The sequence below is a fragment of the Budorcas taxicolor genome, chromosome 8 (assembly GCF_023091745.1).
Source record: "Budorcas taxicolor isolate Tak-1 chromosome 8, Takin1.1, whole genome shotgun sequence".
Taxonomy (NCBI): domain Eukaryota; kingdom Metazoa; phylum Chordata; class Mammalia; order Artiodactyla; family Bovidae; genus Budorcas; species Budorcas taxicolor.
Genome location: NC_068917.1, coordinates 65,869,332 through 65,884,708, shown reverse-complemented (window position 1 = coordinate 65,884,708; position 15,377 = coordinate 65,869,332). Strand labels below are relative to the sequence as shown.

Sequence of the window (15,377 nt, the reverse complement as noted above, 5' to 3'; positions counted from 1 at the left end):
GCCTTAGTCGTCTAGATTATGTGTGATCCTTATAATTGGTCTCCCTGCTTCCACCTCCTCACCCTGTCCCCATGGTCTGTTCTTCACACAGTAGACAGAATAATCCTTTAAAAATATGTCAAGGACTTCCCTGGTTAAATCTCCACACTTCCACTCCAGGGGCCTGGGTTTTGTCCCTGGTCAGGGAACTAAGATCCTACATGCTGGGTGGCACAGCCAAAAAAAAAAAAAATATATATATATATCAGATGGCATCAGTCCTCTGTTCAGAACCATCCCATGATCATCCATCTCTCAGAGTCAAAATCCCTACAAGGGGCAATAAGCTCCCTCTCAGAACCTACCTCCTGCCACTCCCTCACCTTGGGCCATTCACCAGTGCCTCTCTGCTGATATGTTCTCCAAGAGGGCTGCCTATCTGGCTCCTCAGTCTCCTCCAGTTCTGCTCAACTGTTACCTTGTTTAAAATAGCAACTACTAGCAGCTTTTCTCCCTCATTCCTTATCCTATCCTCATTCCTATTCCCTGCTCACTTTTCTCCAAAGCTCTCACCACCATCTGATATTAATACATCTTTTTATTTATATGCATATTGTTGACTTCTTCCCATTAGCATATAGGCTTTGTAAGGGCAGAGATTTATCTTTTAACTGCTATGTCTTCAGCACATGGGTCAGGGCCAGTGAGTGACTGACAGTAGAAAGAACTCTGGAACAAATGATGATGTTACTATAATTAAGTCACAGCAGCGTCAGCCCCTCTGAGTGTGTAAAGTACTTGCACAGGCTGCACGCCCATGAAGCTGGCACTGCATACAGGAGTGAGGGGACTGCTCTGGGCCAAGCCTCCTCCTATATTATACCTTGGGAATAGAAAGGTGAATCGGGTGTGGTCTCTACCCTCGGAGAACTTGTGGTCTAGAGAGAGGTATCTTGTAGATATATAAATAACTCTAGAAAGAGGCAGCATTTGTTAAAAAAATATTCAGTCTTTAATGCCTAACATTCTGTGATACATTCCGCTAACTACTCTAGACTTCACTGCAGAGGGAAAGGACAATGAACTATGGCTTGTGAACTTACTATGTGGCTATTTCTGTTCCAGACAAGTTCATGCTGTGGCCTGCTTATCACACCAGGGACACCTTGCCTGATTTCCAATCTGTTTGCTCCAAACTCCCTCCACCAGCTCCCTCCACCCAATATTGCTGCCTAATTTTACTGTTAACTTGAGACCCCACCTTCACATAGTCCCTCCACATTCTGCTTCTAGATATCAGAACATGAAGCAGGCATGGAATCAGCCTGGGGAGACTGCAGCAGGGTGTAGAGAGTCTAAATGTTATTTCCCTCCAATAAAGATGTGCATATCTCTATGGGCCCACAGTACACAGGACCCAGAGACAAACATCTGTTCACCTCTGCAGCCTGACAGCTTGCTCAGTACATGGCACAGAGGAGACATTCAGTAAGGTTTGCTGAATCACTGAACTGGGTCTTAGAAGCTTTAAGGATAACTGTATTTAAGAAGTAATTTTGCATCTTCTGTAAGGTGCCCCAAAAGTATTCTAAAAGTTTATCTTATTTCATTATCATAAGAAATAACCTAATCAGTCAGAATTAAAACATCTCAAATAAGGCCACTAGTATTTAAAATCCCTGTTTAAATTATAAAACACTCTTATTTTATAATTTTCAAAGTTATTTAAACCTGTATTTGAGTTTTTAAAACCTGTATCTGAAAATTTAAAAATTACCATGAGATAAATTACAAATCACACTTTGCATTTCCTCTAGGACTTCTTGAAATAGGGACTCCCTGAAGCTGTCTGAGTTTTTAGGTAGAGATTTACTTATGAGAAAGTCTGCAGAACCAAGAAACTTAAAGCTAGAGCTTAGAATCTGGTCATTAAATTCCACATTAAGTTTTGGTGGTAAGTCCTGGAGTGTTTGTTATAGAATTCTCAGTGTGTTTAAGAAGCTTGCTTCTCTCATATGTTCACATCACACATACATTTTCCTACTCAGGTAAGATCAAACATGACAAGATGACCCACCTTATAATCAGTAAGATGTGCTGACAGCAATAAGTAAGAAAATTTAGGACAGGTGAATCCTTTCCCTCCTTGGTTTTCAATTTCTCTGTATATAAAATAGGAGGAGGGACTAGATGGTTTAGGAAGGGATGCTAAAGCCTTATGAGTCTATGGATGTGGAGGGCATCTATTCACATGATAAAGGTTTTCTCTTCATAAAGAATTTCCTTCAGATTTTCTCTGAGTTTCTTTAAAACTGTGACTTGACTTACCAAAATCTTGCCACTATATTTTTATTACTAATAATAGCAGCTAACACTTATTAAAGGGCTTCCCTGATTGCTCAGCAGGTAAAGAATACACCTGTAGTTCAGGAGATACAGGAGACGGGGGTTTGATCCCTGGGTCGGGAAGATCCCCTGGAGGAGGAAATGACAACCCACTCCAGTATTCTTGCCTGAAAAGTAAACATTTATTAAGCAGGCTAGATATTCTAGGCACCATGTATTCAATATGCCAGGCACCTATAAACTGCTTTATGTACATTGTTTTTGTTTGTTTGTTTGTTTGTTTTAAATTTAATTAACACTTCCAGGTTTTGTTTTTATTTTTATTATTTTAAAATTTTATTTATTTATTTATTATTTTTGGTTGCCCTGGATTTTCATTGCTGCGTGCAGGCTTTCTCTAGTTGCGGTGAGCAGGAGCTACTCTTTGTTGGGGTGCACGAGCTTCTCTTATTGCAGCACAAGCTCTAGGTGTATGGGCTCCAGTAGTTGAGGCTGGGGGCTCTAGAGCGCAGACTTAGTTTGTCGCGCGCATGCTTAGTTGCTCCTTGGTATGCAGAATCCTCCCGGATCAGGGATGGACCCCATGTCCCCTGCACTGGGAAGGGATTCTTATCCGCTGGACCACCAGGGAAGGTCCAGTACATTGTTTGATTCAATCATCCCAATAGCCTCATGAGATGCATACCAATATTGTCCCATATTATAGGGAGGATACTGGCTCCAAAACTAAGTTGCCTAAGGTAACTGAATTAGGGAATGTGGCAACACTGGAATTCAAACACTCTTCAACTCAGCATCTGACTCCAGACACATTGTTAACCCTTCATCTCACAGACTAGTGGCCCATATCAGGAGGTAGTCAGTGTTCCTTTCCTAGGCGAACAATTCTGGTGCTATGTGCCTCTTTGCCTTCACAAATGGGGTGACCAATTGAAGACAGGTGATTCCTTTGGTTTCAACTTAATTTCTGTGACATAATGTGCTGATACTTTCATTAAGAAATGCTTTTTGACCTTCCCTGGATTAATACAGAGGATTTCACTAGTTGTCTTGAGTCACTTATGAGTGATCTGGTGAGCAGAAGAGTGTTCAAATTTGTTTTGAATTCCTAATTTATATCTTCTTGTCTATTATCCAAGTCTAACAGCAAGACTTTCCATTATTTTGCATACAATTAAGGTGAAAAAATGCCACATACAGGGAGACATTGCAAGATTAATTTCACATCTTTATAATTTTCACATTCATTATATTCACTTTCACAAGAACTATGTGAGGTGGACAAGTCAGGAATTATTTACCTGCTTTGCAAATAAAGAAAGAATCGCAAAAAGGGGAAGTGATTTGTTCAAGGATATTGAGCTGGTCAAGTGCTAGACTTCATTCCTTCCTATGCTATGCCACCTCTGTATGTGAAAAGGAACATCAGACTCGAGCACTTCTTAGCAGGCAGAGACAAATGGCTGCCATGCCGGAAGCTGGGGTATACTAGCCTGTGGCTGCAGGGCTGCCTGTGTAACTAGCCACTGTGCTGGAGGACGAGGACATAGCATCAGCCACGACCCTGCTCACACCTGTGCAGGATGATAAAGAAAGTAGAAGTAGCCAACAGCTGTGGTCCAACTAGATAAAACTTTAAGGCGGGAAGTCAAGTGACAAGTGAACTCGTCTATGTGTGTGTTTTTTAACTGTTAGTTACTTTTGACATTTTAAAAAAGGCTTCTTGTGGAAGTCAGACCAAAAGCAGGAAGATACTGCAGCAAGATGGATTTGGGAAAAGATCAGTCTCTCTCAAAGCTCCATCAGACACCTGATCCTCGTCAAGAAGGGACCCATGTTCCAGGTAATGAAAGAAACTTTAAGAGACAGTGGCTGTTGGGAAGGATTGGGCTATGATTATTGTCCTCTTGTATGGGTCTGGCAAAAAAGGGGCATCATTGGGTGGGTACATTCATGTATTAGAAAGGAAGAATAGGGGCTATATAACTTCCTGAGTTGACTTCTAGCACTAAGATTCTAGTAAGCAGGAGAAACACAAGGAAACAATAAATAAATAATTATATATATTATTTAAATAATAAATAAATAATTATATATATATAAGATAATGAAAATACCCAATAATGGATGGTGTGGTAAAACAAGTACAGCCATATATGTAGCACAAATATAGTGTAACTTTTGGAAAGGTATCTGGCAATTAGTAGCAAGAACTATGAGTGTTTATTCTGTTGATTGACTAATCTTAGTCTTTGGATATACCCTAAAGCAGCATTTTGGCTGCTTTTGCAGAACCCTAGGCCTTCAGACAGTGATTTAAACACTTTATATGCCATGGATCCCTTTGGCTTTCTGATGAAACTCTAGACACCTTCTTAGACTAAATTTTTTAAATACATAAGGTTAATTACATATGATTACAAAGGAAGCAATTATATTAATAAAAGTATCAAAATAAAAACCATGATATAATAATATATGTGCTTATTTACAGGTGCATTAAATAACAAGATCCATGAGTGGATCTCATTACCACTGTATCAAATCAAATATTTCATCCCAAATAAATGATATTCTAAGGTATCTGTAATAACTAATGTGATATGGAAAAAAATCCATAATTTCTTTTTGTGACAAAGTCATATTCTGCTAAAACCACTGTGGTTTGTTATCTACATTCCTAACTGAAGGAAATAGGCATTTAGATTGGTAAAAATACAGGTATAATTTTCCCCCATCCAAGTTCACCATTAAGGACTGCTGTTCTAAAATCAAAAGGTGTCATGGTCCATGAGGTATGTTCACTTTGGGAGGTCCCAGTGCAAATTTGAAATCATTCCACTGGCTCTAAGAAGTTCTACATCAAAGACCCATTAACTTTTCACAGTCTTGGATGGCAACAGAACTGTTGTTGATAGTAACTTTAATATTCCAAAGAACTTGGAGAAACATCATCCAAAGGAAAAAAATACAAAAGAAAAAAAAATCTGTGTGTGAAATGCTTATGATAGTTGATCTACAGTGGCAACAACAACAACAACAACAAAGCAAAACAAACAAACTGGCAAGAACCTAAATGTTCAGTGTAAGTGGAATGAGTGGATAAATGAGAATACATCAACTTGATCAAATATCATGTAGTCACTAGAGTTACAGTTATGAGGACTAGATGATGGAATTTATTTCTGATGGTTAATAAATGGTAAAACTGTGGTATGCAATCATTGCAACTTTAATATAGGGGCTAGATGAATACATGGAAAATCCCATGGACAGAGGGGCCTGGCGGGCTACAGTCCATGGGGTCGCAAGAGTCGGACATGACTTAGCGACTAAACCACCAGCAGGTGAGTACAAGGAATGAAATGAAAGCAGGTTTTAATGTTAAGGATGGCAGAACATGGCTGGTTTTTTCCTTTACTTTTATGTTTGTACAATATGCACACTATTTTGAAGAAATTAATAGCACATTTATGTACAAATACTGATCTTTTCATTTAAAAAATGTTGACTGAATGTTTGCTCCCAGGCATTCTTCAGGAGGCACAAGGATAAATAAGAGATAGTCCTTGTCCTCAAAAGGGTAGGAGAAAAACTCAGACACTCAAGGGGATTTTATCATTTTGCTATAGGACTCTTTTGCTGTTAACACCATAATTCATCACTATCTCTCATAACTTTCATTTTGATCCTGCAGAAGTCATTGGAACTTGGAGTTTGCGAAACAGAGAGCAACTCAGAAAAAGAAAAGCTGAAGCACAAGAAAAGCAAACTTCACAATGGCAATTTCGGTATAGTATCACTGCAAGGGAGAAGGGACTGATATTTACTTAGCATGCTGAGAACTTTTATACACTATAGTTTATCTTTCCAACAATCCCACAAATCGGGAGCTGTTATCCATATTCATCTCCCCGCCAAAAAAAGAAAGAAACCAAGTCTCTGAAGGTTAAATCTCTTGCCTAAAGTCACACAGCTAGTAAAGTGATGGGAACAGTCTTATTGCCGCTCTCTTTGACCAGGTGATGAAATCATGTATATTGTAGAGAGGTCTGCTGTTCAACCACTTTAGTAATGTAACCATTGTTGTTGGGAGTAGGAGATACCATTGAGAAGACCCCCAAGCTTGTTCTCCAAGCTTTCTATTAGTAAAATTCTTCTTTAATGAGTATAGTTAACTCTCCAAGAAGTAAACCAAAGCACTGTCTGTAAATGAGTGATGGAAGAGTCTGAGAGTTCCTGTGTCCAAAGTCAGCTGTATGGAATCTCAGGGAGGGAAGACATGAGCATGACTATACAGTAGGCAGCATCTAATGGCCCCATGTAGAATGTAACTATGAAAACGGAGGTACTGCTTGCTTGGAGGTAGGAAAGGGAAACCCAAAGAGCCACAGTACAACATCCATCTGAGCCAGGGTTTCTCAACGCTGGGGTTACTAAAGCTGTGGGTAGGAGAATCACTGGCCTCTAGAAACCCATAGAACTTTCCCTCCCCAGTTATGACAACCAAAAATGCCTGCAGACATTATCAAATGCTTCATGGGGTCGGGGAAGAGGAGGTAAAATTGCTCCCAGTTGAGTGCCACTGATCTGAGTACTCTTCTTCTTTAAAAAAAAAATTTTTTTTTTGGTTGTGCTGGGTCTTCGTTGCGGCATGTGGGCTTTCTGTAGTTGCAGGGGCCACTCTTCATTGTGCTGCACAGGCTTCACATTGAGGTGATTTCTTTTGTTACAGCGCATGGGCTCTAAGTGCACAGGCTTCAGTAGTTTCAACATATGGGCTCAGTAGTTGTGGCTCATGACCTCTAGAAGGGCTAAATAGTTGTGGTGCATAGGCTTAGTTGCTTGTCTGTATATGGAATCTTTTCAGACCAAGGATTGAGCCCATGTCCCCTGTTATTGGCAGCTGGATTTTTATCCAGTATCACCAGGGAAGTCCCTTTACAAAATTTTGATTTAGGTTTAGCTATGTATTTCTTCTTTTTTGGAGAAATGTGTTTTCAGTGGCAAAAATAACATAGGTATACATTTTTCTAAGCATCATTTTTTAAAAAAGCATACAATGCAGGTGTTTTAAGTTCCTATTCTCACTGTGGACAGAATATTGTCTGTTCTGCTAAAACATGTGTTTCTGTAACACCAGTTAGCTCACATATAATTCGTAAATAGGAGAGTGGTATCGGTTTAACGTGGAAGTTGTGTTAGTTTTCCTAGTCAAAAGAAGCCAGAATGGTGGGAGTAGAATTAAAAACTTCAGCAGGAAAGGAAAAAGCCTTCAACTTGGCTGCTGTGTAGACAGGATTCTTTTCAGCCTGCATCCAGGCTCCTTCCGCAGAGAAGGACATCTCTAGCTCTGCAGAGATCTCCTCATATAGCAGGTTGCACTTCCTCCTGTGCTCAACTCTGTGGCAGCCCTGCTGGCTCAGAGCATCATCCTCATTTGCATGATCTCAGCACTGAAAGCCTGCATTCACACTGGTGCTTTTGTGCATTTTTACCATCCCCGCCCGAGGCAGCCTCCCTGCAGAAAAAGCTGCCTGTCTGGACTTTCCCAGTTATCTCCCCTGCACCAACTATTGTTTATCCTAGTGTTATACAGTTGCATAGGATTTGACTCATTTGCCCCAACTAAATTTTTTTCTTCCCATAAGCGCTGTCACTTTTAGTGCATGATTTTGCAGAAAGTGAGGTTTTTCAGGAATGCATATATGTTGTAGAGGAAACTTCTGTACTCAGGTCCTCTGACAGGTGACTCTGTTGAAGAATACCCAGTTGGCTCCCTGAATTCCATACTCACCAAGCAACCTTCTGGTCATTATTGGCTTCCCAAGTACCTGCTGGAGAAGGTGATGGCACCCCACCCCAGTACTCTTGCCTGGAAAATCCCATGGATGGAGAAGCCTGGTGGGCTGCAGTCCATGGGGTTGCGAAGAGTTGGACATGACTGAGCGACTTCCCTTTCACTTTTCACTTTCATGCATTGAAGAAGCAAATGGCAACCCACTCCAGTGTTCTTGCCTGGAGAATCCCAGGGATGGCGGAGCCTGGTGGGCTGCCGTCTATGGGGTCGCACAGAGTTGGACACGACTGAAGTGACTTAGCAGCAGCAGCAGCAAGTACCTGCTACAGAGAAACAGTGCATTGTCACTTTGCTTTTCTCACAGTTCATTTAAAAATTGGTCTTTAGGTTTATGTATCAATCCCTTTGAGCTGGTTGCTGAGCCCTGACTCAAGAAATGGAAGAGGCTGGTTTCAGTATGCTCTTAGAATTGGGTTTCTGTGCTCATTGGGTTGGAGGAGGCGTCCAAGGCTGAAGAAATCACTGGAGTAGATGGAACCTTGGTGAACCTCTTGGTAGCGGGCTGGCCTTGCTGTTGTGATGCATTTCTAGACTGCTGAGGGCTGTTCTCACTACAGTGAAACCTCAGTTCCGGAGAGAAAGGACAGAGTGTAATGGTTAAGAGCCCGGTGGCTGAAGTCAGATGACTTGATATGAAGACTAGCTCCCTCATGTCCCAGCCATTTCACCTTGGGCAAGTTATTCAGAAAACTGTGCTTCAGTTTTCTCATCTGCAAAATGGAGATTATAATAGTATCTGACTTATAAGTTTATGTGAAGATTACATGAGATAACAGAATAAGTAAATTACTTTAAACAGTGCCTGACATGGAGGAAGCACCGTATATATATATGGTATATTCTATATTAATATGAGTTCAGATTTCTATTTGGACAATTCATCATGTAAGTTATTACATGCTCATACAACAACTACATGAGGCTGGGCAGATACTGTTTATTCCATTTTAGCTGTGAAGAAAACTGAGGCATAGAGAGTTTGACTTGCCCATGATCACACAGATGATAATTAAGAGTACAGATTAAATTTTAGACCACACAGATATATTTGTATCTTTTGAGAAACTACTGGAAAGAACAGGAAACAGTGTATTACTCAGACTCCCTCATATAGAGATCTACATAACAAATTATTTAGGATTTAATTTCTAGGATAATAAGTGTTTCCTGAAGAATTCACATACATCAGTTTTTAAAAAGGTTTTAAATTTAAAAAATTTATACATCATCTTTTAAAAATTTGCTAATAAGGACTTTATAATAATTTATCTTGTTACCTTGGTTACTTGGACTTAAACTTCAAAATGCTGAGCTATCATTTTTACCTTCATATCATCATATTATTTCTACCTTCTATATTATTTTTAATATTTCTTTAAAACTATATTATTACAATATAAACCTTTAAAATATTGACTTCAAACTGATTTTGATGAGACAGTCTTAAAAAAATTAACTATGGGAATTTTTCAGACACAACAAAAGTAGAATAGGGTATACATTTTTTGAGTGTGCATGAACTGTGAGAACTGCAGAGGTGTATAAAACACTGGTTTCATCTCGAAAGAATGTCCAGTTTACTAAAAGAATTTGGGTTTCTCCATTAAGCATAATCCTCATAATAAATCCTATAGGAATGGTAAGCATGGAGAGCATTTCAGTCCTGTGGCCTGTTAGAGAAGGCTCCATGGGGCAGATAGCATGGAACAGAGAGTTTCAATAAGTTTAGAAAGTGGTGGAATGCTTATTTATAGTACCCCCCGCACCCCACCCCACCCCACCCCCGCCACCCCACCAATCCATCTGTATTAGCCTTCTGTATTTGGTTATATTTGCAATACCTAATGGCACCCCACTCTAGCACTGTTGCCTGGAAAATCCCATGGATGGAAGAACCTGGTGGGCCACAGTCCATGGGGTCGCTAAGAGTCGGACACGACTGAGCGACTTCACTTTCACTTTTCACTTTCATGCATTGGAGAAGGAAATGGCAACCCCCTCCAGTGTTCTTGCCTGGAGAATCCTAGGGACGAGGGAGCCTCATGGGCTGCTGTCTATGGGGTCGCACAGATTCGGACACGACTGAAGCAACTTAGCAGTAGCAGCAACAATTTGTCATTGGCTGCAGTTCTCATGCATATCTTTCCATCTTCTAGATCTTAAACTATCAGTTCAAAGTACGTGTAATATGACCACTCACACCTTTTCACCAAGCTGCTTTACCTCAGGAACATGTTTTTGTAGCTTTGAACCCAGCTTATACTATATCTCATTTGACTCACACTGCAGCCTCTTAGCCTGTTTTACACAAGACACTGTATTAAATGAGCAAGCCAGGCTCATCACCTGCAGGCTTCACAGATGTGAAGCAGGGCTGCGTTGCAGATTTAGCAACACAATCATATCAGTTTTCCCCGCCAGCATAGAGAAACGAATTCACACAGGCTAAACCCAAAGAGACTATTATGTAAAACAGAATGCCAATCTGTTCATTTATAACATCAGTGATACATTTTCTATAACCAAAGTTTAAGTATACCCTCTCAAACACACACACACACACACACACACACTGCTCACTAAGAAGGTGCTTGTTGAACCAGTCATCAAAGACAAAAAAGTCCTAAGCGTCATTTCCTCTCCGGACAATTGAGAACATTTAGCACTCCTTCTTCATTTTACACACAAGGAGACTGAGGCCTGGAGAGATTAAGTAGCTTGTTCAAAGTCACGCCACTAGGCAGTGGGAGTCCTGGGACAGTTACTGCCAAACATTTATTTGAATTCTGGAGTCCTATTTTTGATAGTAATTCTGATTTCTCCATAGAGAGAAAAAACACAAGCGGCAAAGAACAGGGAAAAGAAATGAAAGAGGCAGAAAGAGACAACAAAATACAGAAATGAAGGTGGAGCTTCCATCACAACTAGAAAGGGAAATGATGGAGAAAGCACCAGCACCTGAAGAGAAAGAAATCGAGCCACCTGGGAGTGTGACCAAAGCTCTCCTTCCGACAGTGTCCCCACAAAGAGTTGCGCCCGAGAAACCTGTTTCTGAAGTAGGTCAAGAAAGTGTTATCCTTCAGGAAAATTCTTCTGAGTACCAAGCAATAGCGGTACAAAACCACCCTTCTGAAATAAGCCAAGATAGGGCTGAATCTGAAGACCTCTCCCCTAAAATGTGCCAAGAAATAGCTATATTTCAAGACCAGCCTTTCAAAATGTTCCGTGATATGGCTCAGCCTGAAGACGTCTCTCCTAAAACATGCCAAGAAGCCATTGAAGCCAAAGTCCTTTCTTCGAAAACATCTGAAGATACAACTGACCTGGAGGAACGCTCTCTTGAAGCACACCCCAAACCAGATGTGCCCAAAGCCTCCACTCTTGAAACATACCAGAAAAGACCTGAGCCTGAGGAACCCGATTCTGAACCAGGTCAAGGAATAGTTGGGACTGAAAGCTTTGTTTCTAACACACAGCAAGAAATGGCTGTGCCTAAAGAGCTTTCTACAGAAATACACCAGGAAACAGTTGAACCTGAAGACTTTTCTCATAAAATGTATAAAGGAATTGCTGTATCTAAAGCCCCCTCTCATAAAACAACCCAAGAAACATCTGTTCCTGAAAAATATCCCCCAGAAATGTACCAAGAAACACCTGGGTCTGAAGAATATTCACTTGAAATATACCAAGAAACACCAGGACCTGAAGATGGTGCACCTGAAATACACCAAGAAACAGCTGGACCTGAAGCCTATGCACCTGAAATTTACCAAGAAACACCTGGGCCTGAAGACCTCTCTACTAAGACATATAAAGACAAAGATGTTCCTAAAGAATGCTTTCCCAAACTATACCAGGAAATAGGTGGACCCCAAGACCAGGATCCTAAAGCACACCAGGAAGATGCTAAGGATGTTTATACTTCTCCTCAAGGTATGGGTTTCTTACTGGGGTCAAGTTAGTGACACTGCCATTTCTTAACTGCTTCTTGTTCATAATCAGAGCACCAAATAGGCATCTCTCCCTTGGAGCACTGATTCATAGCCTTCTGTGACAATCCTGGGTTATCCCAGTTATCTCAACAGGTATCTTTGATGTCTTTGTCCAGTTTTAAGTGAAAAATGTTTATCATTCAACTGATATATATTTGGTATATTTCCATGTAATTTAAAGAAAATAATTGAAACTTTAAGTGTATATAGTGGGTACCTATACATACTATGCATTTTGGGAAGCTTTAGTAGGTGAAGAAAAATGAACCCTATGTAGAGTCAATTATGTGCAAAATATTTTGGACAATTACATTTATATTAACACAAAATCTTGGTGAATAAAGTTTTTTTTCCTAGAATATTAACATTTCCTGGCAAACTAAAGGCAAGTAAATTCATGGTACAAGGTACTGAGAAAGATACAAAGACATAAAATAGGATCCTGATACTAGGGAACTCGTTGTTATAGGAGTTAACAGGCTTACCTTTCTATTTCAATATTTGTCCCTGAAAAGCATAGTATTTTAAAAACAATGTGACCTTTATTCAACTTTACTTGTCTCAGGGACATACGGAGAAGGCGATGGCACCCCACTCCAGTACTCTTGCCTGGAAAATTCCATGGACAGGGGAGCCTGGTAGGCTGTGGTCCATGGGGTCTCGAAGAGTCAGACATGACTGAGCAACTTCGCTTTCACTTTTCACTTTCATGCATTGGAGAAGGAAATGGCAACCCACTCCAGTGTTCTTTCCTGGAGAATCCCAGGGATGGCGGAGCCTGGTGGGCTGCCGTCTATGGGGTCACACAGAGTTGGACACGACTGAAGTGACTTAGCAGCAGCAGGGACATAACTGAGAGCCTTGGCTCTCCTTGTTCAGTCCTGTTCTCGGTGTAGAAAATGGGCTGAGCCTAGCAGTCTATCCCCAGGGAATTGTTTTCTAAAGAAATTCCTTTGGTAGCTTATTTTCTCTTCCTCCTAAAATATGAGTGCAATAAAAACCTGGGCTTAAGTTGGGTTCCAAGCAATATAGGTTTTGAGGAAATACCTTTTTAAAATTACAGTAAAAGCAGACATATGAAACACGACCTGTATTGACAGGAGTCCCCTGCTGGAGACATGGCTCTAATCAACATAGTACCAGATTCTCAGGGTTTTGTTCTAAACCCAGTGAGGTTAAGACAGGCAATTAATTAATTACTTTATGCTTTTTGGCAATTAATGCTTATCTTGTTTTTTCTTTGTCTTGCCAAACAAGTAGAAATGTCTTCCTTTTTGCTGATTATAAAATTGCTATAATGATAATTATAAATGTTCATTATAATAAATTAAAGCAATATCTAAGTGACTATAAAGTGCCCTATGATACCACTTCCTATCTCTGACCCGCAATGTTAAGTTTTTATTTTAGCAAATGAGATGGTACAATAACATTCTATTTTATAACCTGCTTTTTTTCACATGCCATGTATATTGTGGCCATCCTAATGACATCTTTGTAACAGTCGTCCAGTATTATGTTATATATGCAGCAATTTATTCAACCAGTCCTTATGATGATGAACACCTAGGTTACTGCCAAGTTTTACTATTATAACAATGTTCAATGAACATCATGGGAAGTAACAGTTGTTTAAAATTTATTATAGCACTTTCTATCTGCCAATCTCTCTATTAAACATTTTTTGTGAATTACTTTATTCAATGTTAGAAACCCGAGTGGATGAATAATATGTCCCTATATTATAGGTAAGGAAACTAAGGCACTGAAAGCTTAAGTTGATCTGATTACTTCCTTGGATAAATTCCTAGAAATTGAATTGCTGGGCCAAAGGGTACCAGCAGTTAGTCTGGATACATTCAGTCAGACTAGCCCAAATGTAGCAATTCACAGAATCCAAGAATTTATGTAAGTGCCTAGTCCCCATGCCCTTGCCAACACTGCACATGATTATGTTTTAAAAATCTGCACCTATCTGCTAGATTTTTAAAGACCAACCAACCTAATTGTTTTAATTTCTACTTTTTTTTGATGACCTATGCTACCAGGCTTACTTTTAAGATTATTATGAATTTAAGTTTTTCCTTTTGAGAATCACCTGTTTGAATACTTGCTTCATTTTATATTTTGGATATCTATCTTTTTGATTAAAAATCTCTTTAAATAATAGTTATTAAATCTTTGCCTACATATAAGTTGAGTCATAAACATTTTTATTCTTGTTGTTTGTGGTTTAACTTTGTTTATAGACGTTTGGACATCTATATGACCAAAATTTTAATGTTAGTTTTTAGTTACCCAAACTTGTCATGATTTTAGTTTTTAATGATACAAACCTGTCAATCTTTTTCTTTATGGCTTCTAGTCTGTGGTCTGCTTAGAAAGGCTTTTAAAATCTTAAGATTAAAAGAAATATTCTATGTTTCTACAACATTTATTGGATCTTAATATTGAAATCTGTAATGCATCTGAGATTTGTTTCTGTGCAAAGTGTGAGGTAGTTTTTTTTCTCCAAATGGATAGCCAATTGTCCCAATACTGTTCACTGAATCTATTTTCATATTTTTAAAATTTTTATTTTACAGAAATGAAGGAAAATCCCAAAGCAGAAGAACCAGAGATAATAGAAATTACAAATGTGCCTCAGGAGAGTAACCCAGAAAATGACATCTATAGTTATGTTTTGTTTTAATAATGTTCAACCATCATAGTCATCCAACAAAATACACATCTTAGTACATCATATGTGTGATTTTCTCAAAATATGGTAGAAATCTCTACAATACTCGTTAACATTTTAACAGTATCTCCCCGCCTATAGATACATAGTCTATAGATATATAGACTATACCTGAAAGCGAGAATTAATGTTTTTTCTCAGGCTCTACCACATAGACAATATTCTGCTAGTGTGTATGTGTGTGCACATATGTGTATGTATGTAATCTGGGGAGAGGACAGTGGTGGGAACAAACTTAATAGTTTTACTCCCCTTAAGAATTAATCAAAGAAATGTTTGCCCTTGGGGGAAATTATCAAGCCCTCCTTTTTTCCATTTTTAAGGCTGAGCAATTAAAATTTGGGGAAGTATATAGATTTCTTGTTAACTTTGATCAATTATTAATGTGACAATAGTATCAAAATTTTATGCAGGCTTAAGTTAGCTTTTAGTTATTTAATAATTTTAACAATTCTTATCA

The 15,377-nt window shown here is 39.2% G+C and overlaps 1 protein-coding gene across 1 annotated transcript; it reads left to right on the top strand.

The window, feature by feature from the left end:
- The first annotated feature begins 4,089 nt into the window (after positions 1-4,089).
- On the top strand, positions 4,090-14,869 carry HEMGN (hemogen). Its single transcript, XM_052644775.1, has 4 exons — positions 4,090-4,168; positions 6,023-6,116; positions 11,013-12,118; positions 14,763-14,869. Exons 1-4 carry the CDS (start codon positions 4,090-4,092, stop codon positions 14,867-14,869), a joined length of 1,386 nt encoding a protein of 461 aa, XP_052500735.1.
- Positions 14,870-15,377: the final 508 nt, after the last annotated feature.

Coding starts and splice junctions, on each gene's coding strand:
- HEMGN (XM_052644775.1), top strand. CDS start 4,090: ATGGATTTGGGAAAAGATCAGTCTCTCTCAAAGCTCCATCAGACACCT. Junction 6,117..11,012: donor ACTTCACAATGGCAATTTCG/GTATAGTATCAC, acceptor ATTTCTCCATAG/AGAGAAAAAACACAAGCGGC. Junction 12,119..14,762: donor TGTTTATACTTCTCCTCAAG/GTATGGGTTTCT, acceptor TTTATTTTACAG/AAATGAAGGAAAATCCCAAA.